Below are 22916 nucleotides of genomic sequence, written 5' to 3' on the forward strand. Positions count from 1 at the left end.
GGGACAGGGGAGAGAGAGCGAGCCCAGCGCCGGCCTGGAAGGGGGTCTCGCCTCGCGGTGCCTCCGCAGGCGCCGGACCCTCCCGCTGGAAGGCCGCGCGGCCCGGTCTGGTCCGCCCGCGGGGCAGGCGCCGGACGCCACTTGGAGAGCACCAGACGCACACCCGGCTGCCGCTTCTCCGGGAGCTGTGAGTAGCCCCTTCCGAGTTTCCCTGCCAGTGCTCGGCTGTGCCCCAGCTCCTCGGGGCGACTGGGGCCCAGCCCCGCCCGGAAGCCCGCCGGTCCCTCCTTAGGGGCTGACGCCACCCGCTCCTGCACCTCTGCGGGGTCGGGCTTGCGCGCGGGGCGGGAGGACGGGGTGGCCGAGGAGAGGGTGGGTCTCTGTAACCCTGCCCCGGGCACGTGGGCACCTTCGGGGATGTGCCTGGCCTGCCGATGGTGGCTCAGGGACAGTGCTGCGTGAGAGCAGGTGTCCTCGCCTTTCCCTATGAATGGCATTGCCCATGCAACTGACTGACCCCACACCACACGCAAAAACAATTGTAGAGAATTCACAACTTTATTGAAAACGTAAAAAGTGCCCTAAAATAGAGGGTCAGTGAATTTGACTTCCCTTTAATACATTCAGCACACATTTAATGAACTATTCGTTATGGCGACAGATACAGAAACTTGAATCTGGCTCAACAAAACCTCGGAAAAAAACTGTCACAGATCCCATTCTTTGGGAAAAGGATTAAAGAAGAGCCAAGGGTGGTACCGCACCAGGATGGGCCATAGGAGGACAGGCGTAGGGAGGGAAAGGTGGAGGGCAGCCAAAGGGAAGGGAAAATGGAAGGTAGCCAGAGGGAAGGAAAAGTGGAGGGCAGCCATAGGGAGGGAAAGGTGGAAGGTAGCCAGAGGGAAGGAAGGGTGGAGGGCAGCCATAGGGAGGGAAAGCTAGACGGAACCAAGGTTGAGGAAACAGGAACATAGGAGGAAAGGGTTGCATGGGCGGGCAAGGTGGCCCCGGCATCATTGGCTCCTGAAAAATCCACACAAAATTCAGCTGACTAATGAAGATGCCACGGTAGGGTCGACCCACGTTTATGATGGAAGGGGGGACCGTGGCCATGGGGGGCATGTTTCTGTGCCTCAGTGCCCTCCGCTGTCTTCTCAGCTTGGCCCTCCTATTCTTAAACCAAACCTTCAATCAGAGAGAAAAAAGGATCGTTTTAGTATGTGGAGCATTGAATGTCATACATGAAAAAAAAAAAAAAACCCAGCAGGCTACTCTCTACACCCTCAGGGTTTTAAACTGCACCAGGGAAGCTACTTCCTTGTTGCTAAATTATCCTAGGAAAGTTACCACCGAGGGGTCTCCCTTCAGCTCGCCCTCAGACGGCACCCACTACGTGCCAGGCTGTGGCTTGGCTTATTGCTTTCACTCTGTCCTCCCACCTCGCGTATTATTTTTCCCCACCCTGACAAACAGGTGTAGCTGAGGAATGGCACTCCGTCCCTGCTGTTACTCTTACACGTGCTGGGCTGTGTCCTGACAGCTGGCCCTCAGCTGTCCAGCTGCCACGGACTCCTAATCACTAGGCTAGTGTCACCCTGCTTGTGGGGAAGCTCAGCATACAGTCCTGCTGGGGCGACAACCCCCAGTTTGCAAAGCCCGTCTTCAATGTGCAGTAAATAATCCATAGGCACGTGTGGGATTTTGAAACCAAAGGTTTCTTTGAAGGATGACTAAAGGGTCATTCGTTTTCTGAAACCTCTTCATAGTTGAAAGGATGGTTCTGTGAGCGAGGCTTGGGCTTGGAGGGCCCAGGAGCCTGTGGCTTGTCTTGCTGGGACACAAGTTAAGCTGAAGCACCGGACAGCACCTGGACGTTTTACACTTCGGGGGCAACGAAGGTTTAGCCTGACTAGGACCACATTTACTCAAGTTCTCAAAATCTCTGCCCAGCCAGCAGTTCGGGGGCAAAGAGGCACAGCACCGTTGTCCACTCTGCACCCTCCACCCTGCCCCACCCTCCAGACTTCCCTGGGCTCAGCACCCGGTCAGCGCCCTCTGCTCTGGCTACAGTTCCAGGACCCTGGACAGGAGCCGCTGCTGCCCAGCAGGGCAGGGCCCCCTAAGCCCCTCTCCTCAACCAGGAGAGCCCCATCCCATCCCTCCTTCTCCTTTCTTTTTTGAGTCGAAGCATAGCTGACAATACAATATTATGGTAGTTTCAGGTGGACGACACAGTGATTCGTCATTCCTCTGCCTTACAAAATGCTCACCACGATCAGTGTGATCACCATCATCACCATACAAAGTCATTGCTGTATTTTGACTGTATTCCTTCTGCTGTACTTTTCATCCCCGGGACCGATTTACTACATGACTGGAACTTGGCGCCTCCTAATCCACTTCACTTGTTTTGCCCGTCCCTCTCCCCCTACCCCGCAACAGAGTTTCTCCTCTGTATTACAGTCTGCTTCTGTTTTGTCTGTTCGGTTAAGATTCCACACATAAGTGAAGTCATATGGTTTTCCTAAGGCAACAAGGCGAAACTGACACTTTAGGGAGACAGCTAAGCATGTGGGAGAGGAGTCACAAAATGGCTCCTCCCGCCTATCTGCCAGCTATGAACAGTACAAAAAACAAAACAAAACAAAACAAAACAAAACAAAACACCTGTCCTTTGGACTCCACTGTCCTTTCCACATCGTATTAATGGAATTCCTTTGTATTTAATATTTGTAGACATTCCCAGTTGGCAAAGGTTACTTGAGACTAAGGGCCTCTACTCTCTCTGTTGCCTCATTTTCCCTCTCCCAGCTTCGTAGTTACTTGGTCTTTCTGCTGCTTGAATATGAAAAGTCTAAAGAAACCGGTGCTGGGAGCTCCTTTTGGGGGATCCAAGTTTACCAGAGGCCAAGTCTACACAAGTGCAAGCAGCCTAACTGAGGTGGGTTATCAAAACAACTCTTAACTGAATTCGCGAAATAGTCGAGGGGACACCCATTAAAATGTTCTTCACACAAACGCTTTATGTTCTCAGTTATATGTGGAATCTAAAAAAAAGCTCAACAAACTCATGGAGCAACATCGGATCTGTGAGTGCTAGAAGGGTGGGTGGAGGAAGGGCCTAGAGTCGGTCACAAGGTAAAAGTTGCCACTTTTGAGATAGATACGTACCAGGAAGATAATGTGACATAACGACCAGACTTAACACTAACACTGCCACGTGGCATGTATGGCAGTCAAGAGATTCAATTTTGTTAATGTTTTTTTATTTTTGAGAGAGAGCGCGAGCAGGCGAGGCCGGAGAGGCAGACAGAGAGGGAGACAGAGGATCCCAAGAGGGCTCCACGCTGACAGCGGCAAGCTGGGAGCCCCCTTCCTGCTCTTGTGCCCCCTGTCTCTCCCTCTCTCAAAATAAATAAGTACACTTAAAAACAGAAAAAGAAGACCAAAATCTCAGGTGTTAGACATTCCTCGAAGGACCATTCGCTAATGCGTGTGGTACTCTCACAAATTTGAACGTGAGTGATATCCCCAAATAATTCTCCCCTTACCCTCCACCTCGTTAGACTGGCTTCCCCCTTTGTTGAGCTGATGCAACCTTGTTTGAAATTGTTGTTTGGGTTTATTTTGTCTTGGACAGATTTCGAAGGTTGCGACTCCCCCCTCCCACGTCTACCATAATGCACAATCTACTCTTGAACTATGTTTTCAGGCTGACAGATCAAAGAATTCTGGGAAATTAAAGTGGAGGCCTGCCACTCTCCACACCCCTTTACCAAACACTTAAAAGCAATAGCTCCAAATTGGAATTGATTGAATTTAAAAATGTTGAAATAAAATAATTTTTTAATTAAAAAAGAAAACTGCCTTACTCCAAATCCTAGAGTAACAAATCATAGATGTTAAAAAAACAAGCAAAACACAAAACAAAACAAAACGAAAAGCAATTAAGCAGTGAAAATCAAAAACATTTTTGAAATTTTTAAATAAAATTTAAAAAATAAATCAAACGAATTTTATAATTAAAAAATAAAATTGCTTTAGTCTGGATCCTAGAGCAAAAGATCATATTCAAAAGGAAAACCACCACATAGGGCGCCTGGGTGGCTCAGTTGGTTAAGCGTCCAGCTCTTGATTTCTGCTCAGGTCATTATCTCAGGGTTCGGGGAATTAAGTCCCCATGTCAGGCTCTGTGCTAACAGCTCAGCACCTGCTTGGGATTCTCTCTCTGCCCCTCTCCTGCTCGCACAGACTCTCTCTCTCTCTCAAAATAAATAAACTTAAAAAAGGAATATACGTGCAATATACTACATATTTTTTATATGTACATTTATATATTAAGTGTGTTTCTACTTTAGATAAATATAAGCATTATTCTACGAATTAAATGTATTGTATATCTTATATAATTTATATTTACTCCATTACACACATATTTTTGTATTTATAATATATATAAAATACATGTATAGTTATATTAGCACGTAAATATATATTGCACGTGAAAATAAGTATACTATACATGTGACATATAATTATAAAAGTATGTGTATTATAAGTCTAATTTAGTGACCTAAGAAAGTACATACGGTAAGGTGTAGCTTAGACAAAGGTGTATATATATGTGTATGCAAGGGATACTATACTATACCAATCTTTTCATTCCTTTAGGAAATCATGTTCCCTCTGGTAATGGGCAATTTCCAAAACCTGGGCTTTATGTATCCCACCTTCCCCTCCGCAAGACCCAAAAGTTCAACACTTATTTCCCAAATCTAAAAAAGGCAACAAAAACACAGAAACGAGAGAAAGTCTATGACCAAGGTGCCCCAAATCCTGAAACAGGTTTAAAATGGCTCCCAGCGAAATTGTTTTTTTCGGGTTTACTGACCTGCAGTCTGGCTACAGGCACATTCATGAATCTCGAAAGTTCCTGGCTGAGGGGAGAAAAATCGCAAGGATCAGTATATGGAGTTGGCGGTGAGTTAAAATATAGGATTTTTCACTCATCTTTTGAAAAATTGTTTTCGGGGAGATGTCAGTGACATTTTATGAACCAGTTTCTGCACTAGGAAAAGTCACGCCATTTCAGGATTTACAGTGAGGTTCAGTTGACAAAGAATTTAAGGGAAGCCAAGTCTTGGGTAAAGGAGGCACAGTCCCCAAGAACACGTGACATTCTAATTCAGTTTCTTTTAGTGTTATCAACACCAAAATGAAAAAGAATCTGACTGAGGAACTATCTGTATGGACTTTCAGTCATTGCTCTTACCCAATTTATGGGTTAAATTAGAGCCCTAAGGGGCGCCTGGGTGGCTCAGTTGGTTGAGTGTCCGACTTCGGCTCAGGTCATGATCTCGCGGTCCCTGAGTTCCAGCCCCGTGTCCGGCTCTATGCTGACAGCTCAGAGCCCGGAGCCTGTTTCAGATTCTGTGTCTCCCTCTCTCTCTGACCCTCCCCCGTTCATGCTCTGTCTCAAAAATAAACAAATGTTAAAAAAAAATTTTTAATAAAAATAAAAAATGATAAATTAGAGCCCTAAAACAACATGCGTTCTCTCTCTCTCTCTCTCTCTGTCTCTCCCCTCCCCTCCCATCCCGTCCCCTCCCCCATCTCTCTTTATCTATCAGTAATGAACCCAGTTAAGAGTACATTCCCACTAGAGGCTAAAGGATGGCACAAACTGCTGTTTATTCCTTGGTCGTGCTTTGTTACGTTTTTCTATCACTAACTTCCCCCCTGCCATCCACCATCCACCCCCCAACACACACACACACACACACACACACACACACACCACACACACATACACTCTCCCCCCCCACCCCCGCCCCCACTATTCTGTAAGGGGTAGCTTGAGGCTTCCTTTGAGGGCAGTTTTTCCTTCGGCACGATTTAATTTTAATTTTTTTTTCAATTTTATTATGTTTTCTTTTCTTTTTTTTTTTTTAAATGCTTATTTATAGTTGAGGCAGCGCCACGCGCAAGCGTGGAAGGGGTGAACAGGGAGGGAGACAGAATCCAAAGCATTTCAGGCAAAGTCAGAGGTGGGGCTGGAATCCCAGAACGCTGAGAGATCTCTCGACCTGATGAAGTGGGACGCTCAACCACTGAGCCACCCAGGCGCCCGATTTACAGTTTTCTTAAGTAGGCTACGGGTCCAAAATGGGGCTTGAACTCACCACTCGAGATCAAAATTCATATGCTCTACGGACTGAGCCAGCCGCGCCCCTTTTCTTCTTTTTTAAATTTTAATTGATTTTTAAAGACCTCTAGCAAAGTTTAAGGCAATGCAGAACATTCACTACTCGAGACCGTTTTCCGGTGCACTATTTAAAAATACCAAAATCAGGGCAGGGCCGACTGGCGGGTTCGGTTGGAGGAGCCTGTGACTCTCGACGTCAAGGGTCATGAGTTCCAGCCCCACGTTGGGTGTATTTAAAATACATAAATTGGGATTACTTTAGTGAGTTGGGATTACCTCAAATACGTCAATAATTTAAAAATAACACTAAAATGTAAAAATAACACTAAAAACCGGGGCAGAAATAATCCACAACGAGCAGATTTATCACCATTTTAAGCAAAGGCGGGATCCTACTAGCCCGTTTGCTCCCGCGTCTCAGACTTCTCGCCCTCCCCCTTTCCCCCTCTTCCCCTCCCCCCCCCCCCCCCCCCCGCCGCTTCTAGTAGGATTTTCTAGGACTTTCTTCTATTAGCCGCAGCGGACAGTTTTCCGGCTCCAGATGTTCCCCTCCACGCGAACGTCCCCCTTGGTCCCCACCCGCAGAGCCCTCAGCTCCCGCCTAAACCAAGGGAGGCGCGGGACCCGCAGCCTCGAGGGCCGGGTAGGTTTTACTTCAGCCACGAGGAGAGAGACACGTGACAAGCCTCCGCGCCACCCCCCCACCCCCCCACTCGCCGCCGTCCCGTTCCCGCCGTCGCTCCCCCCGCCAGTCTCCGCCGCCGTCCCCCCAACGCCCTAGTCCGCGTCCCTTCCCCCCCGCCCCCCCCCCAGCGCCGTCCCCGCCAACCCCAGCCACTCCCCCCAAACACGGGCACCCGCACCCAGCGCAGCGGCCCACTTACCGCGTGGTGATGCTGGGATAGTGGGTGGTCTGGAACAAGCTCTCCAGCTGGCGCATCTGCTGGGGGGTGAACTTGATGAGGCGACCCACCGGCCACCTCCCTCCCCGAGCGGGACCCGGAGCCGGAGCCGCGGCCGAGGGCAACCGCCCCTCCGGCCTTGGCTCCTCCGGCTTCGGCTCCTCCGGCTTCGGCTCCTCCGGCTTCACATCGCGGGTTTTGCGACCCGCGGGGCACGGATATCCAGCGCCCACATCGTCGGCCCCCTCCTCGCCGTCACCGTCACCATGGTTGTCGTCCCCATGGCTGTCTCCTTCCTTCTTGATTTGTATGCCTGCCGCCTGCTGCTGAGGTGCGAACTCGGCCCCTGCTTCCTCAGCCGCTTGGTCTCTGGTAAGCGACATCCCCACTTGCTTGGTTTCTGCAAAGGAAGAAATCCAGAGACAAATATCAGCATCAGAGCCCGGGCTGTGGGGGAGGAGGCGAGGGGAGGCATCTGAGGGGTGGCCAGACCGCTCCCCTCGCCCAGGGACCCTTCATTTCTGGGACGTGGCGAAGACGCTTGTCCCGACGGGCACAGACCACGCAGCTCTTCCCGGTCCTCGTCGACTCCCAGGCTGGGGAAGCCCGTGACTTCGCGCTTGAATTGGTTGAAAGGATCCATAGTATCCCTCTGCCGTCCTGTGTGGATCTGCGTCTGGATCTGCTGGATCGCTGGGTCACACATGAAGCGGTGGCCTGCCACTGAGCTCCGGCTACGCTGCCGTGCCGTCGAGTTCAGCTACCCAGCGTCGGGCTAGGCGCTTTATATATACCACCCTTTAGTGGGGGGTGGGCTCGCCGCGGTGCGCATGCGGCTGGGCTTGGGCACCAAGTGGGCGGGTGCTCCTGCCAAGAGGGCTGGGGTGGGGAGCACTTGCTCTAAGGCATCGGAGGGGACTATGGGTAACCAGAGCTGGCGGCTTCGGTTGTAACTTAGCTCGTGTCCCCCAAACTGGCGGCATGTCTCCCCCACTCCCGAGCAAGGGGCTGTGCTGCATTGTGTTTGCCCATTTCCATAGGGTGAGAGACAGACCTCACCCTAGGTCTGGAGACCTGGCAGAAATGTTGGGACAATCTCTCTTGGGCCAGCCCCACCCCCACCCCCCAACCTCTGGACCTAGCAGCCGGTACAAAGCAGCGAATAGTCATCAAACGAATGTGATCAGCTCTGAGGTGGCACACTCTTGAGTTTCTTCAGCGAGATGCTGAAGTTAGAGCCCGCCAAACTCCCGGGTACCCGGGAACAGGAGCTGGGGCTTGGGGTTGCTGATCGTGCCTGGTGCTCAGATGCACTATGCAAATAAAACCACACGTGCCCCTTGGGAAAGTCCGGTGCCTCCAGAATTTCAGTGATGAAGCTACATCTCGGTGCAGGGCTACAAACCTGCACAGTGCATTCAAGGCTGCTTAAAGTGCACAAAGCTCCTGCTTTTTTTTTTTTCTTGCAATTTTTCTTTTTCAAATATTTGTTTCTTTGTCTCATTGTAACCGCCAGTCCTGAAGCATTCCTGCACAGCAGCTATGCCTCTAGCTATAGATTTCTCTATACAAGCATGCATGTCCCTCAAGGGTTGGGACCTTTTGGACGTGGGTAATTTCCCGCCGCCATTTCTCCCTTCCCTCAGCCTCTCGGTTTTTCTAGAAAGATCTTCCTGAGCCCTTGCTGAGGGAATAAATGAAGTTTACTTCTTTTGTTTTTAAGTTTATTTATTTTGAGAGAGAGCACAAGCGGGGCGGGAGGGACAGAGGATCTCAAGGGGGCTCTGTGCTGAAGGCAGAGAGCCCGATGGGGGGCTGGACCTCATGAACCCAGAGATCATGAAGTGAGCCAAAGCCAGATGCTTAACCGACTGAGCCACCCAGGCACCCCTAAATAAATTTCGTTTCTTGTTGGTTGTTTTTCTTTTCCTTTTCCTTTTTTATTTATTTATTTATTTTTCTTACGGCAGGGGTACATTTTTATTGGTCGGAGAGTTGAATTTATGTAGGGTTTTGGTTTCTCCAGGTGAGTACAGAAAAGAGACAAGGGACAAGAGATTTGGGGTATAGCAAGGAATCCGTGATAAAGAGTGACTCTACATAGTTTTATATAGTTTGTCAAAACTCAACAAATGTAAGTTTGAGATTTGTGCATTCTTCGTATGTCACTTTTACATCAACAGAGGAAACCTGTAAGCAAATATTGTACTCCACTTAATGGTATGCATGCTTGTTTCTTGTCAAATAAAAGGGAGCAGAGCAGATTGAGGGCTCTGTGGTTTTCCCCGCCAGGACTGTTTTATTGACGTTCCAAGACTCGTTAATATCCTAAATATTGAAAACAGCTTCCCACAGTGGGCCTTATGCTCGACAACGTGCTCGATTTATCCCTCGTTTACCCCACGGCCATTCTCCTCACCCCCACTTGAATTCAGACACTCCATCATTTCTGTGGGTTCCTAAATGCATCACGGGCCCTAGTCACCTCACCCACTGGGTCTCAGGGATAAGTGCCCCTGCCTCATGCCCCTGGAGGATGGGTAAGAAACTAACTAAAAGAGGTTTGCGGACCAATTCGTTTTCAAAGAGGTGGTAAGGGATGCAAGGTGACTGCGTCCTCCTGACGACTTTAACCAGATGTTTCCTCCTCAGGGAGGCCCTTGTTGAATGCCGCAGGCACCTCCCCCGCCTCGGCTGGACACCCTATGCCCAGGTTTGACTTGAGATTAGTTATTGCGTGAGCGACCGACGAGGGCTTTCATTCTGTTTGTGCTGGACTAGCTGCGATTCTCCGTGACCGCCGAGGGGACGCGTTCTTTCGTGTCTCCCGTCCCCATGGAGCCTTCCCGCTGGCTCCATCCCAGTCCCTCCCGTGTCCCGAGACAACTATTGCCCTACCTTGGCATCAGTTGTGGCAGTATTTTCTTCAGTAACTTCACACTTTGCAAACCTTAACAACCGAATGGAGCCTCGTCCTAAGCAAAAATAGCCACGACTGGGGTTCGATGTGCCGGGTTTATGGCCGTGGGCGCTCTGGAGGCAGCCTGCCGGGATGTGCGTCGCGGCTTGCTCGCCCTGGCTAGCTGGCTAACCTGTTGAGTTGCTGAGTCTCAGTTTCCTCAGGTGTCCTCATCCGTATAACGAGGACAGCAATAGCCACCACCTCACCAGGGTGCTGCGGGAGTAATTGAGGTGACAAAAATAAAATATTTCCAGTGGCCACGCCACACTGTCTCACATTTCTGATTTCAGCCAATTTTGTGTTTCTTTATTCGCAAGGGTCCATGAGAGAAGACAGGTGCTGGTTGTTCTCTGGCAGTTGACAACGAGGACAGAAAGTTTTCTTGCGACCGCCAGGTCTCCAGGGCTACATGTCATTTGGGGTCTTTGTTTTTTTAACTCTTTTTTTCAGTCATCTCTCCACCCAACGTGGGGCTCGAGCCCATGGCCCTGAGAGCAAGAGTCACACTCCCCCAACTGAGCCAGCCAGGCGCCCCGCTACATGTCTGTGTGTACCTACCTGGGCTCCCGTCACCAAACCTCGTGGCCTGCTGTGCTTACAGGGCCCCGTGGCAGGTAGTGTGGGCAGCGCCTCCAGCGCAGACCCAGCCTTTGTGCCCTGGCTTCTCCCAGTCTGAGCGGAGGGATCAGCCCACATGAGAGACAGAAGCTGAAAATGATGGAGCCCCACCCCCACTAAGTTGCTCTGTGGCCCGGGTGGATCAGCTGACATCCCTGTGCCCCCCGGGCCGCATCTGTACAATGGGGGTCACGATGGTACCCCCTCTCCTGAGCTGAGAAGTGTACAAGGTGATAGAAGTAAGGCCCACAGGACGGGCTCCGACGACCGGAGCTGATGCTGGAGGTAAGGGGTCAGGGCTGAGGGGGCTCGGGCTGTGCCTGGGCCCTCGCCGTGATCGAAGGTGCCGGACACGGAGCATAACCCCCGCCCCTGGGTGCGTGTGCGGGCCTGTGGAGTGAACGCGGCCGCGCTTGCTCGTGCTGGTGACCTCACGTGAGTGCTGGCTGCGCACCGGGGCCTGGCTGACGAATCTTGCAGCCGTCCGCGGGGAGGGGAGGAGAGCGGCGCGAGGCGTCACTGTTGCTTACTGAAGCAAGGCGACGGAGGCGTGGGGAGGTTGGGGGACCTTCCCAAGGCTATGCAGCTTGGTGGAAGTGGGCAAGGGTCCAAACCTCTGAAGACTGTTCCTGGCAGCCCCTGGTAGAAGCGGAGTTGGCTTTCGGGGAGCAGTGGGGCTTCCCTCACGTCTCAGAGTGAGCCAACGCTTGGTAAATGCTAAGCAGGCTGTGCGCAGAACCGCAGTTAGAGGGGGGAGGAGAGGGGCGCCTGGGTGGCTCGGTCGGTTAAGCGACGGACTCTTGGTACTGGCTCAGGTCGTGATGTCGTGGATGTGAGATCAAGCCCCATATGGGGCTCCGGCCCAGCGTGGCTCCTGCTCGGGGTTCTCGGTCTCCGGCTCTCTGCCCCTACCCGACTCGTGCGTGCGTGCTCTCTAAATAAACAAACGTCCGTACAAACAGAGACAATAGGAGAGGGTATTACGAGCAACCCCGGGAGGGAAGAAGTAGAAAGCTGAGCTCAGGAAACCCGGACACAGCCAGGGTGGCTGTGGAGCGTGACCTCGAGAGGGAGCTAGAGAAGAGCCTGCAGAGAACTCCATATCCAGCAGGGAAATCAAGTTTAAATATTACGTTGGGGTCGAATTCAAGGGAGGTGTTGGGATATGTGCATCTGGGAGCATGGAACCCTGTAAGTTTGGGGCAAGCGAGACTCATGAAAACAGTGTTTTAGGACGAGGTTCTTGGAGGGGAGTCCCAGATGGCTCTGGGTTCGGCTCACTGCAGTTACTGGGCTCGGGGATCAAGGTGGAGAGCCAGAGTCCCTGCCTGGAGGCCACATCGGTCCACAAGGTGCATGAGGCGTCCCCTGGAATTGGGATGTAAACGTCTGTGTGTGTAGTGGCATTACGGTGACGTGTGCACCTTTCATCAGCTAGAGTGGCGACCGCGCCCCTAACCACCCCTTCCGCCTTCATAAATGTTATAGGAGAGAACAGGGGGCTGAGGCAAGCGAGCAGGCTCTGGAGTTGGGTGGAGCACGCGTGTCTGGTTTCCGGGCACAGCCGTGTTCTTCTGCTTTCATGGTATATTCTCACCTCACGACACTGGCAAGCCTTCCTGTCTCTGTGCCTCCGTTTCCCCAGCTGGAAATAGGGCAACTCTTCCTATTACTACCACTGTTTACTAACCTAGTGATGGTCAACTCACAGAATTCTCAGCAAGTCGGAATGAAGTATGGAAAAACAGTTTCCTTCCCTCTCCTTCCCTCCCTCCCTCTCTCTCTTCCTTCCTCCCTTCACCTGTTCTTCCCTCCCTAGATTCCTCCTTCCCTTTCTACCTCTCTGCCTTCTTCCCTGCCATCCTCTTCCCTCCTACCTCCTTCTCACCCTCCTCCTACTCTGTTCCCTATCCATCCCTCACCTCCCTCCATCTTCCCTACTTTCTCCTCCCTCTTCCCACTCCCTCCTTCCCTCCCTGTCTTTTCTCCCTCCTCCTTCCTTCCTTCTCTCCCTCCTCTTCCCTCCCTATTTCCCTCTCTATTGTGTGTGTGTGCACACGTTCGTGCATGTACCTCATGGCATTTAATTGTATAAATGTGTCTATGTGCTAAAAACAAGCACCAAAGATATAAGCAAGTCATGGAGAGAAAGAAAATACGTGAGTTAAAATCACATATAATCTAGAACAAGGCAAATGTCACAGGTAAGTAATAAAGCAATATATGGAAGTGCAAAGAAGGCGGAATTTACTTCAGTACAAATATGAAAACAGTCGGAGGAGGTAGATTTTAAGATGACTCTTGAAGCGTGGGCAGAAGGTCTTCCTGGCCTTCCCCCAATAAATGCTTCTTCCTCAATAACAAAAGTGACACGTATTGGGCACTCGGCTGGTTCAGCTGGTAGGTCTTGGACTCTTGGTCTCAGGGGTGTTAAGTTTGGGCCCCATGTTGGGCGTAGAGTTTACTCAAAATCACTAGGTATGGAAAGAGCCAAATGTCCATCGATGTATGAATGGATAAAGAAGATGTGGTATATATATTTACAATGGAGTATTACTTAGCAATCAAAAAAGAATGAAATCTTGCCATTTGCCACTACGTGGATGGAACTGGAGGGCATTATGCTAAGCGAAATTAGTCAGCCCAGGACAAATATCATGACTTCACTCATGAGGAATTTAAGATACAAAATAGATGAACATAAGGGAAGGGAGGCAAAAATAATATAAAAACAGGTAGGGGGACAAAACGTAAGAGACTCATAAATATGGAGAACAAACTGAGGGTTGCTGGAGGGGGTGTGGGAGGGGGGATGGGCTAAATGGGCAAGGGGCACAAAGGAATCTACTCCTGAAATCATTGTTGCACATATGCTAACTTGGATGTAAATTAAAAAAATAGATACATAAATAATAAATCTTTAGGGGTGCCTGGGTGGCCCAGTTGGTTGAACGACTGACTCTTGATTTTGGCTCAGGTCTTGATCTCATGGTTGGTGAGATTGAGTACTATGTGAGGCTTGCGCTGAGAGTGGAGCTTGCTTAAGATTCTCTGTCTCCCTGTCCCTCTGCCCCTTCTCCGCTCATGCTCTCTCTCTCAAAATAAATAAATAGACATTTAAAAAATAATTAAATAAAAATAAAATATTTTAAAAAGGTAACACATTATTGTGATTTATATGGAAAGTATGAAGACACCAAAAATAAAACTTATTAAACTCGGCGCGCCTGGTGGCTCGGTCGGTTGAGCATCAGACTTTTGATTTTGGCTCAGGTCATGATCTCGGGGTTTGTGGGGTTGAGCCCCATGTCAGGCTCGGCGCTGACAGTATATGGAACCTGGTTGGGATTCTCTCTGTCTCTCCCCATCTCTCTGCCCTTTCCCTGCTCGGTCTCTCTCTCAAAATAAAGAATGAAAAATAGAAAAGCATATTAACCTCAACTATAACCCTGCCAAATATCCAAGGGTAATAATGAAAATGTTATTTTTCAGGTTGTTTTCCTATAATTTCTTTTCCAAGTACTACTGTATTCCACATTGTATCTGATATTCCGACATTTCATCACAAGCATTTCCTACATTTTTAAAAAGTTTGTATTTATTTATTTTGAGAGAGAGAGAGCACACAAGCAGGGGAGGGGCAGAGAGAGAGGAAGAGAGGGAATCCCGAGCAGGCTCCGTGCTGTCAGCACAGCCTGAGCCTGACAAGGGGCTCAGACTCACGAACTGCGAGATCATGACCTGAGTGGAAACCAAGAGGTAGACGCTTAACCGAATGAGCCACCCAGGAGCCCCAGGCATTTCCCACATCTTAAAAAATATTGGAAATCTTAGTGGCCATTCACAACCTCACTCACAGGGACCGTGATTAGCTGCTAAGGGGTGTTCTTCCTACCCATGATTATACTGTAATTAACAGACAAGCCAGATAGCCTCCTGGTAAGGCCGCCATTCCCTACAGAGTAAAGAGATAACCAGAATTTCTTCCAGACCCTGCTAAGAATGACCAGGAAGTGGTTCAGACTGAGGCCAATGTTCAGGGGCTGATAGCAGCAATAGAAGAGGCTTGCCCTCCTAAGGTGAGTTGGCCTAAGGCTGGATATTTTGACACTGGAGTTAGGGAATAATCCACACACAGAACGCAACAGACGAGCAACAGATGTATGTTTAGTGAGGCTGAGTCTGATAGGTAGGGTCCAGCATAAAGTCCAAGTACCTGGGCCTCCTGCGGTCGCTTTTTTCCTCCCTTTTCCCCACAGAGAGTAGTTTATTGCTTTTAGAACAAAATAAGATGCTCTCAGAACTTGTCTTACTGAAGAAAATACTTTTAGAACTTTTTGAAACTTTCTAACACACTATTTTGTCAACTGATGAAGTAGGTACTTCGATGTAGAAAACGGGCCAGAGATTTGTTTCTGTTAGCGTTCTCTCTCCTCTAGTGGGCAGGATGTTTTGTTGGTATTAGTTGCTTTTAATCTGGACCCCGTTTGTATCATCATGTGACCCATGTATTCGCATGACCAGGTCAGGCCAGGGAGTCACCTGGACCTTACTATACCGTACCCACTTCTCATGCCAGGGAAAGACCTTGGGGACCTGCAGACACAATAAGACCACCTATGCTATCTGCCAGTGGGGGAGTCAGTATACTTGCTTTGACCTGCAGGACTCCCCAAATGAAGATTGATTAAAAGTCCGATCCTACCGGGATGGAGGGGGGGCTTCATCAGCCAGACACAAATCACTGACCCCAAACGTCCGGTGTCAATACTGTTGGATGCATGTGCAGTTATAGGGATTGGCCCAGAGGCATTTGTTATGCGAGAAAAGCGGGCACTTATCATGGAGGGCCCGAGGACTCTTGATATACCGTTTGGAGGCTTAGATTGGGAGCGAAAATACCGACTCAATGACAAGTACGTAATGTGAGGAAAAGGGCTTAGGTGCCTATACATCTAAGTTTTTATGCATCAGTTGGAACTGTGTTTCATGGGCTGCTTGGGGAAAAAAAAGGCACAACAGCACTCCTTCAGAAGGGGACACTACATCAGGTTGTCAATCAAAAGCCTGTAACCCTGGCCACCTGGGTGGCTCAGTTGGTTAAGCGTCTGACTTCGGCTCAGGTCCCGATCTCGCGGTTCGCGAGTTCCAGCCCTGCATCGGGCTCTGTGCTGACAGCCCGGAGCCTGCTTTGGATTCTGTTTCTCCTCGTCTCTCTCTGCCCTTCCTCCGCTCGTGTTCTGTCTCTGTCTCTGTCTCTCTCTCAAAAATAAACATTAAAAAAAAAAAAGCCTGGAACCCTGTTAATTTCACCATCATTAACCCAGAAGGCTACAAGTGGCCATGGGGCACCCGATTTGGCATCCGAATCTATGGGCGAGACAGAGACCCAGGGACTGTGCTGTATTTCAAGAGGGTCACTACCACCCATCTGACCACGTCCCATCAAGTCTTCCACTCCTTCTATGAAGAAATAAGTAGTCCCCCTCCCATTTCAGTCCCAGCAGGGAACTGGTTTCTAGCTCTGCAGAGACTATAGCCCAGACCCCAAAGATCTCTTCATGTTATGTATGTGGGGGAACCAGCGTGGGGGATCCGTGGTCAGGGGAGGCCAGGGAATCAGATCCCCTGAGCCTTAAAATGGAACAAAATACCCCAGTTCTACTACCAGGGTTTGGCTTCTCGAAACCTCAATCATTGGGAAGTACCGTCTTGCCCGATGGGGGAAAAAGTTCACCATCCCTGTCGGAAACTTATCATGCTGAAGCCAAAAGGTTTTATAATTCAGTCACCTGGGAAACCCAATGGTGGGGGTCTCCGGGTCACCTCGAGCCAGACCTTCATCCCTTGTTTATCTTCTCTCATCTCCGAGAGGCCTGGGACAACATCGAATGGCAGGCCCCAGGTGGCCTATACTGCATATGTGGGAAAACAGCCTATACGGTACTCCCTTCAGGCTGGTCAGGGTCATGTGTGCTGGGGACTATCCGTCCATCTTTCTTCCTGCTCCCACTTGCAAGGGGAGAACATCTGGGAGTTCAAATGTATGGAGATAGAGAGGCTCAAAGAAGCCAGTGTGTCCTACAAATTGGCAAATGGAAAGATGATGAATGGCCTCCTGAGCGTATAATCCAGTATTATGGCCCTGCCAGCTGGGCAGAGGTTGGGTCCTGGGGCTACCGCACTCCCATTTACATGCTAAACCGCATCATCAGACTGCAAGCGGTTGTAGAATTTATAACCGATGAAACTGCCAGAGCTCCTAACTTGCTAGCCAAGGAGCAAACCAAAAAAGCGCAATGCTATCTATCAAAATCGCTTGGCCTTAGATTACCTGCTTGCTTCTGAGGGAGGTGTTTGTGGAAAATTTAACCTGAGCAACTGCTGCCTACAGATCGATGATGAAGGAAAAGTCATAGAGGAGATGACAGATCGGATGAGAAAGGTTGCTCGTGTCCTGTCCAGACCTGGGACGATTGGAACCCTGGGGAGTTATTTGGAGGATGGTTTTCAACTCTCGGGGGATTCAAAACCCTCATGGGAATTATCTTTCTAATTTTGGGAGGGTGCTTGATCTTACCCTGCTTAGCCCCCTTGGTTGTACGGTCTGTCTCCAGTCTCATTGAGGCCATGGTTGAAAGAAAGATGGCCACGCGTGTAATGATGTTCTGGAAATATAAACCTCTAAACCAAGATGATGCTCTTTGACCCAAAATAGGGGAGTCTGAGCATCAAAGGGGGGGAATGTGGTGGAGCCCCTCCCAAAGGAATGTGATGAAAACCTCAAGACAAGGGAGGGTAACCTGGCTATGTGCACCTATGTGACATTCCTCACGACTCTGTCACCTAGACCGCCCCATCAGACTGTATGTCTGTATATTACCATGTATGGGAGACAAAGAAGTAGAAATCGTATAAAAGGCTATACCCAGCTGTGCGCGGGGCTCAGTTTTTTGGGTACGAATCCACTGAGCCCAGGAATAAAGTTGCTTCCTGGAAAGAAAAGCCTCGGTGTCATGACTCTCTTTATGAACCTCAGTCCTGTTACAGACCCGGTCCTGACACCTTCTCTGCTCTGGCCACTGGAAGAACCACATTCAGCTTTCCCACCTTGAGAGTGAAAGCCAGAAACTACTCAGCACAAACCCCTCGGTTAACCCTCACATCCGGTGAGACACACACGAACAAAGAGCAGTCTCTTTTGAAGCCCGGGCTGCCTGGAAGAAACAAACAACAACAAAAATGAATAGCTTTCCCGTAAGTGCATGGCATTTTTGTCACATCCACGATGTTTTTAAACTTGTCCTTCCTTCTTTCAGATGCCACATGTATTAAGGCAGAGCGGTGGCTTAAGGCACAAGAAATAAGCAGAACATCGCTGTAGATAATAATTTACACTTAGCCTAGGTTTGCAAAGAGAGAAGTCTTCATTAGTCCCCCAAATGAATTAACACACCCCCCCCAAATTTTCTCTTAATGTACATTTCAAATATCCCAAAGGCATAGATCAGGAATGAATTATTCTGAGATATGGAAATAACTCTGATTCATTAAAAAAAAATCTTTAGAAACTGGCCACCAACAACTTCATCGACCTGAGATAGGTTGTTTTTGTAGATTTTAGGGTTTTTTAAGTTTTTTTTTTAAAGTAATCTCTACACCCTACGTGGGACTTGAACTTACAACCCCGAGATCAAGATTTGCATGCTGTACCAACTGAGCCAGCCAGGCGCCCCCTGTAGATGTTAGTTTTGACTGAAAAGTTATAAGTACAACAAGGAGTGCAGCAGATTCAGTAATTTTTACAGTAATCTAATAGTTCTGGATGTAGTCTTGCTTTCTACTGTTCTCCACAGTAAACAACACATGCCAGCGAACTTTCAAAATTGGAAGGTTGATGGTCAAATTAAGTAGGAAGAACTCATGAACTATTTGGGGGAAGTAACATTTTTTGATTAAAATTAGATTTATGTAACCTGGATCTTGATCAAACAAGTATCATCAGTTAAATCAGAGGATTGTGTTGCAGAACAAGAAGCCAGAGGCACCGTAAGAATGTCCTGAAGGAAAGGGACGGAGCAGCAAGGAACTGAAAGCAGATTGGAAAGCTGCCGGGACTGCTTGTTCTCTTCAGAAGGACATCATATGGGCACCAGGTCTGGGGTAAGAATGTTTTGTCTGGCGCCAGATGTACTCATGACCCAGTATGGAATACACTGCAGGTGCACGACCTGTCAAGATGCCAAATACTATTTGTACGTGCTTGCTGTTATCAGACAGTTTGCAAAAATAAAAGAGGCTTGAGCCAGGGGGCCGGTGCTCGGCTCCTGGAGAGTCCTAGCCCCCTGCTTTCCAATTCTCTTGTCACCGCACCTTTAGGACCTGTCTCACTACAGATTGAACTTGGAAGTAGCTGGCAATCAAAATTCTAAACAACTATTTTAACCACAAGTACTTAGAAACAAAGGGTCAGGAGGAAAGGGAGGGACCAGAAGCAATTCTTTATCTCAATACAAGAGTGTGGCTGGCTCAGTCAATAGAGCATGTAACTCTTGATCTCCGGGTCGTGAGTTCGAGCTCCATGTTGGGTGTAGAGAGTACTTAAAAAAAAAATCAATACAGGACTGCCTGGGTGGCCCAGTTGGTTGAGCGTCCGACTCTTGATTTCGGCTCAAGTCATGCTCCCGGGGTCGTGGGATCAAGCCCCACATCAAGCTCGGCATTGAGTGTGGACCCTGCTTATGATTCTCTCTCTCTCCCTTTGCCCCTCTTCTCTGCTCATGCTCTCTTTCTCTCTCTAAAATAAAGGAAAAAAATCGATGTAAGAGAGTGGTCCCTCGGGGGCACCTGGCTGGCTCCACTGGTAGAGCATATGACTCGATCTCAGGGTTGTGAGTTCAAGCCCCACCTTGCTTGTGGACCCTACATTAAAAAAAAAAAAAAAGTTTGGTCCCTCAAACAGATATGAAACGTGACTTTTTTAAAAATACTTTTTAAAATGTTTTTTATTTATTTTTGAGAGAGAGAGCACGAGCAGGGGAGAGGCACACAGAGAGGGGGTCAGAGGATCTGAAGTGGGCTCCTTGTTGACTGCAGTAAGCCCTATGCGGGGCTCGAACTCACAAACCGTGAGATCATGACCTGAGCCGAAGTCGGACGCTCAACTGACTGAGCCACCCAGGCGCCCTTGAAAAGTGACCTTTTAAATAAAGATAATGATTACTATAAATGTGTACAAAAGAGAGGAATGGAGTTTGTTCTCAGTGGTCTTCAGAAGAACAGAAGTACGTTTGCCAGAATTGAGGTGATGGGGTGTCGTGCTTATCATTGGGCGTCCTCGGAGCACACGCGTGGATGTGCTGACCTGCCTTGCAGTCGTTTGGTGCTGATACGATACCTCTGGGAAACGTTGGCGTCCCGGAGGTGGAATAAGAGAGCTAAAATAGAATCCTCCACTGCATTTCCTGCTAGGTTAGCTAAACTTGGCCTCATTTGACCTGCTGTAGCCCACATGTGGCCTGGGCTTCTCAACGCCTGGAGCGGACGCCTCGGGAGTCAGTTGCTATGGTAACATAGCCCTCATCCTAGGAATGCTGCGTGCCATTACCTTCATCGGGGTTCAGTGAGACTTCTGCTCACCCCCATTAAGCCCAGGCGGTAAGGTGTCCCAGCGAGAGCCGGTCCTTGCCTCGGCCACTTCCTCTCAGCAGACTGGCACTTATTCTCCTTTGTGGAATATTCTGTCACCCAAGCCCGCTTTCATTTGGCAAGTGAGACAAATGTTCACAGGCCCTGTAGTAAAAGGTCAACACCGAGAACCAGTCTCATCATTTCATGCTGCTCTTCCAAAAAAAAAAAAAAAAAAAAGGACCTCCTTGTCTTCTGGGGAACACCCAGGTCAAGGAAGTCACAGTAGTCTGTTCTGTAAGGGACTTTTGCAGGCATCTGGTCCATTCCCTTCATATTACAGACGAGGGAACACAAGCCCAGAGCCGGGGGGTGGTCTACAAGACAGAGTTCATCCCGCAGAAGTCCAGCCTCTAGGGAGCCATGCCCTCCCCTGGACCCAGAGCCTTCCAGGCATGGGCATTGCTCACCCAGGTTGAGCGCTTCAGGACTTCGCACTACCTTCCTACACAGAACTCTTCATCAAAGGGCTGCTCATTCTAGGTTTCTCCCTCAGTCTCAGCACTGAGCCACCCCTCGCTTAAGGCAGGGGGTCCTGCTGTTCACTCTTGCTCACCCTTTGCATATAGATATGGATTGATAGTTGTTTGCTTGTATTTGGAATCCGTGACTCCACGAGCCATTGGCTGTGCTCTGGGACCTGGATTGCTGGCCTAGGTTTAGAGCTTCCTCATCTTTCCGTCCCTCCCAGATATTGAGGACGAGTGTCCGCACATGCAGCATTAGTCCCTAGCATAGTTGGCCACCATCCTAAGGGCCTGGTGGGCAGCAGAGCACAGACAGACAAAAAACAAACGGAAACACACTGGTAGTTGCCAGAGGGGAACCACACCTACTTTATCTTACACTGTAGTTATCTAGGCTGATAGCTCTCTTTCTGGGGCAGGTCTTCTGTATAAATTCTATCTATCTATCTATTATTTAGAGAGTGAGTGAGAGAGCAGGGGAGGGTCAGAGAGAGAGAGGGAGAGAGGGAATCCCAAGCAGGCTCCGCACTGTCATCGCAGAGCCCTACATGGGGCTTGAACCCACACACCGTGAGATCATGACCTGAGCCAAAACCAAGAGTTGGTTGCTTAACCAGCTGAACCACCCAGGTTCAGCTAAATTCTTTTAGTCGGGGGCACCTGGCTTGCTCAGTGGTGGACCACATGACTCTTGATCTCGGGATTGTAACTCTGAGCCCACGTTGAGCGTAGAGATTATTTAAAAATAAAATCTTTTAAAAAAGAAACCCATTCAGACGATTAGGAGGCAAAAAAACTTGTGAGTTTTCTATTTCTTAAAAATACCAAAACTAGGGTCACCCAGGTGGCTCAGTTGGTTAAGCATCTGACTCTTGATTTAGGCTCCGGTCATGATCTCACAGTTTGTGATTTCCAGCCCCTCGATGGGCTCCGCTCGGACAGTGCGGAGCCTGCTTGGGATTCTCTCTCTCCACCCCTCTCCCACTGTCTCTCTCTCTTTCTCTCTCTCTCTCTCTCCACCCCCCCAAACAAAACAAAACTAATCCACACTCCAATGAGACAGGTATGTGTATGGTGAGGGGGTCCGAATTGTGCTGCCCTACACAGCCAGACATAGAAGGGTAAAGGGGAACTTATTTTTCCTCCGCTTCAGCGCTCTGAGACAAGAGGATGTCCTTCTCCCTGGGGACCACCGTGGCAGGTAAAGGAGCCCACGGGGCGGAGACGGCAGGCTGAGGCTGAATGCTGAGGACACTGGGAGCAGTCACCTTAGTAAACGGCAAGCTTGTCTCTGCTGCTGTCACACTTGCCTCTGCTGTTGAAGACGACATCACTCTAGCCTCTCCCCACAGGGGTATGGAGGCCCCCCATCCTTGGGCTGAGCTGGCTAGTGCTCCTGGAAGTGACTAAAAGGCAGAGAGGTTGCTACTCCTGTCCCTCCCAGGACGGAGGCTGCCGTCCTCTGGAACAGGTGCTTCAAACCACCAGGCACGCTGGGCTTTGTCCCCCACTGCTTCTCCCCGGGCAGACATCTGGTGAGGACACTGCCTGGAAAGAAGGTAGAGGCTTCAGTCTCTGGGGGAGACGAAGCCTCAGAGAGGCTCACCTGAGGAAGAGGATGGGCGTGCTCCCGGGGGAGGCAGCACAACACCTCCCTGATGGTGATGAGGAGGTGACCCTCTGCTTTGCTGTAACCACCCACAGTATAAAGACAGAAAAGGTAACGTGGGAGGGCCAAGGAGGGACCAGCTGCCCTACACACACACACCTTGGCCCAGTCTTTCCCTAAGGGCCAAATCCAGGAACCGAGCGAGAAGGGGGCTGCCGGCTACATGGAATGTTATCTGTTGGGGCGTCAGCTCCACTTAACGGGGGCTGGAAGGAAACAACTGGCTGCCGGAGCACAGGAGACAAAAATCCCCAGTAGTGTGGGAGGTGGGGATTTCTCCCGGAGGAGGCTTCACCCTGGGTCACATACACCTGGGTGAGGTGGCGTTTCTGGTGTGGGGGGCTGCCCAACCGAAGGTGGGCCTCATGCCGACCCAGGCCGACTCAACGGAAAACGTTAGCTGAGG

The 22916-nt window shown here is 49.7% G+C and overlaps 1 protein-coding gene and 1 long non-coding RNA gene across 2 annotated transcripts; one reads left to right on the forward strand and one right to left on the reverse strand.

Moving 5' to 3' along the window:
* Nucleotides 1-73: 73 nt before the first annotated feature.
* Nucleotides 74-22604, forward strand: LOC131502824 (uncharacterized). The gene is made up of 4 exons (XR_009257207.1): nt 74-187; nt 17727-17944; nt 18717-18850; nt 21995-22604. It is a non-coding gene; the product is annotated as an uncharacterized LOC131502824 (long non-coding RNA).
* LOC131502815 (rhox homeobox family member 2-like) lies at nt 546-8270 on the reverse strand. The gene is made up of 4 exons (XM_058713852.1): nt 7669-8270; nt 7090-7507; nt 4892-4937; nt 546-1185 (listed from the first exon to the last, which is right to left on the reverse strand). The coding sequence occupies exons 1-4, from the start codon at nt 7811-7813 to the stop codon at nt 736-738; spliced, it is 1059 nt and encodes a 352-aa protein (XP_058569835.1). The 5' UTR covers nt 7814-8270; the 3' UTR covers nt 546-735.
* Nucleotides 22605-22916: the final 312 nt, after the last annotated feature.

The sequence above is a fragment of the Neofelis nebulosa genome, chromosome X, assembly GCF_028018385.1.
Source record: "Neofelis nebulosa isolate mNeoNeb1 chromosome X, mNeoNeb1.pri, whole genome shotgun sequence".
Taxonomy (NCBI): Eukaryota; Metazoa; Chordata; class Mammalia; order Carnivora; family Felidae; genus Neofelis; species Neofelis nebulosa.

Bases quoted from the DNA above. Each gene is read 5' to 3' on its own strand.
- LOC131502815 (XM_058713852.1), bottom strand. From the start codon at position 7,813: ATGTGTGACCCAGCGATCCAGCAGATCCAGACGCAGATCCACACAGGA. The intron at 4,938-7,089 runs GTAAGTGGGCCG...TTCTCCCCTCAG, and splicing joins TATCCCAGCATCACCACGCG to CCAGGAACTTTCGAGATTCA. The intron at 1,186-4,891 runs GTCAGTAAACCC...CTCTGATTGAAG, and splicing joins TGCCTGTAGCCAGACTGCAG to GTTTGGTTTAAGAATAGGAG.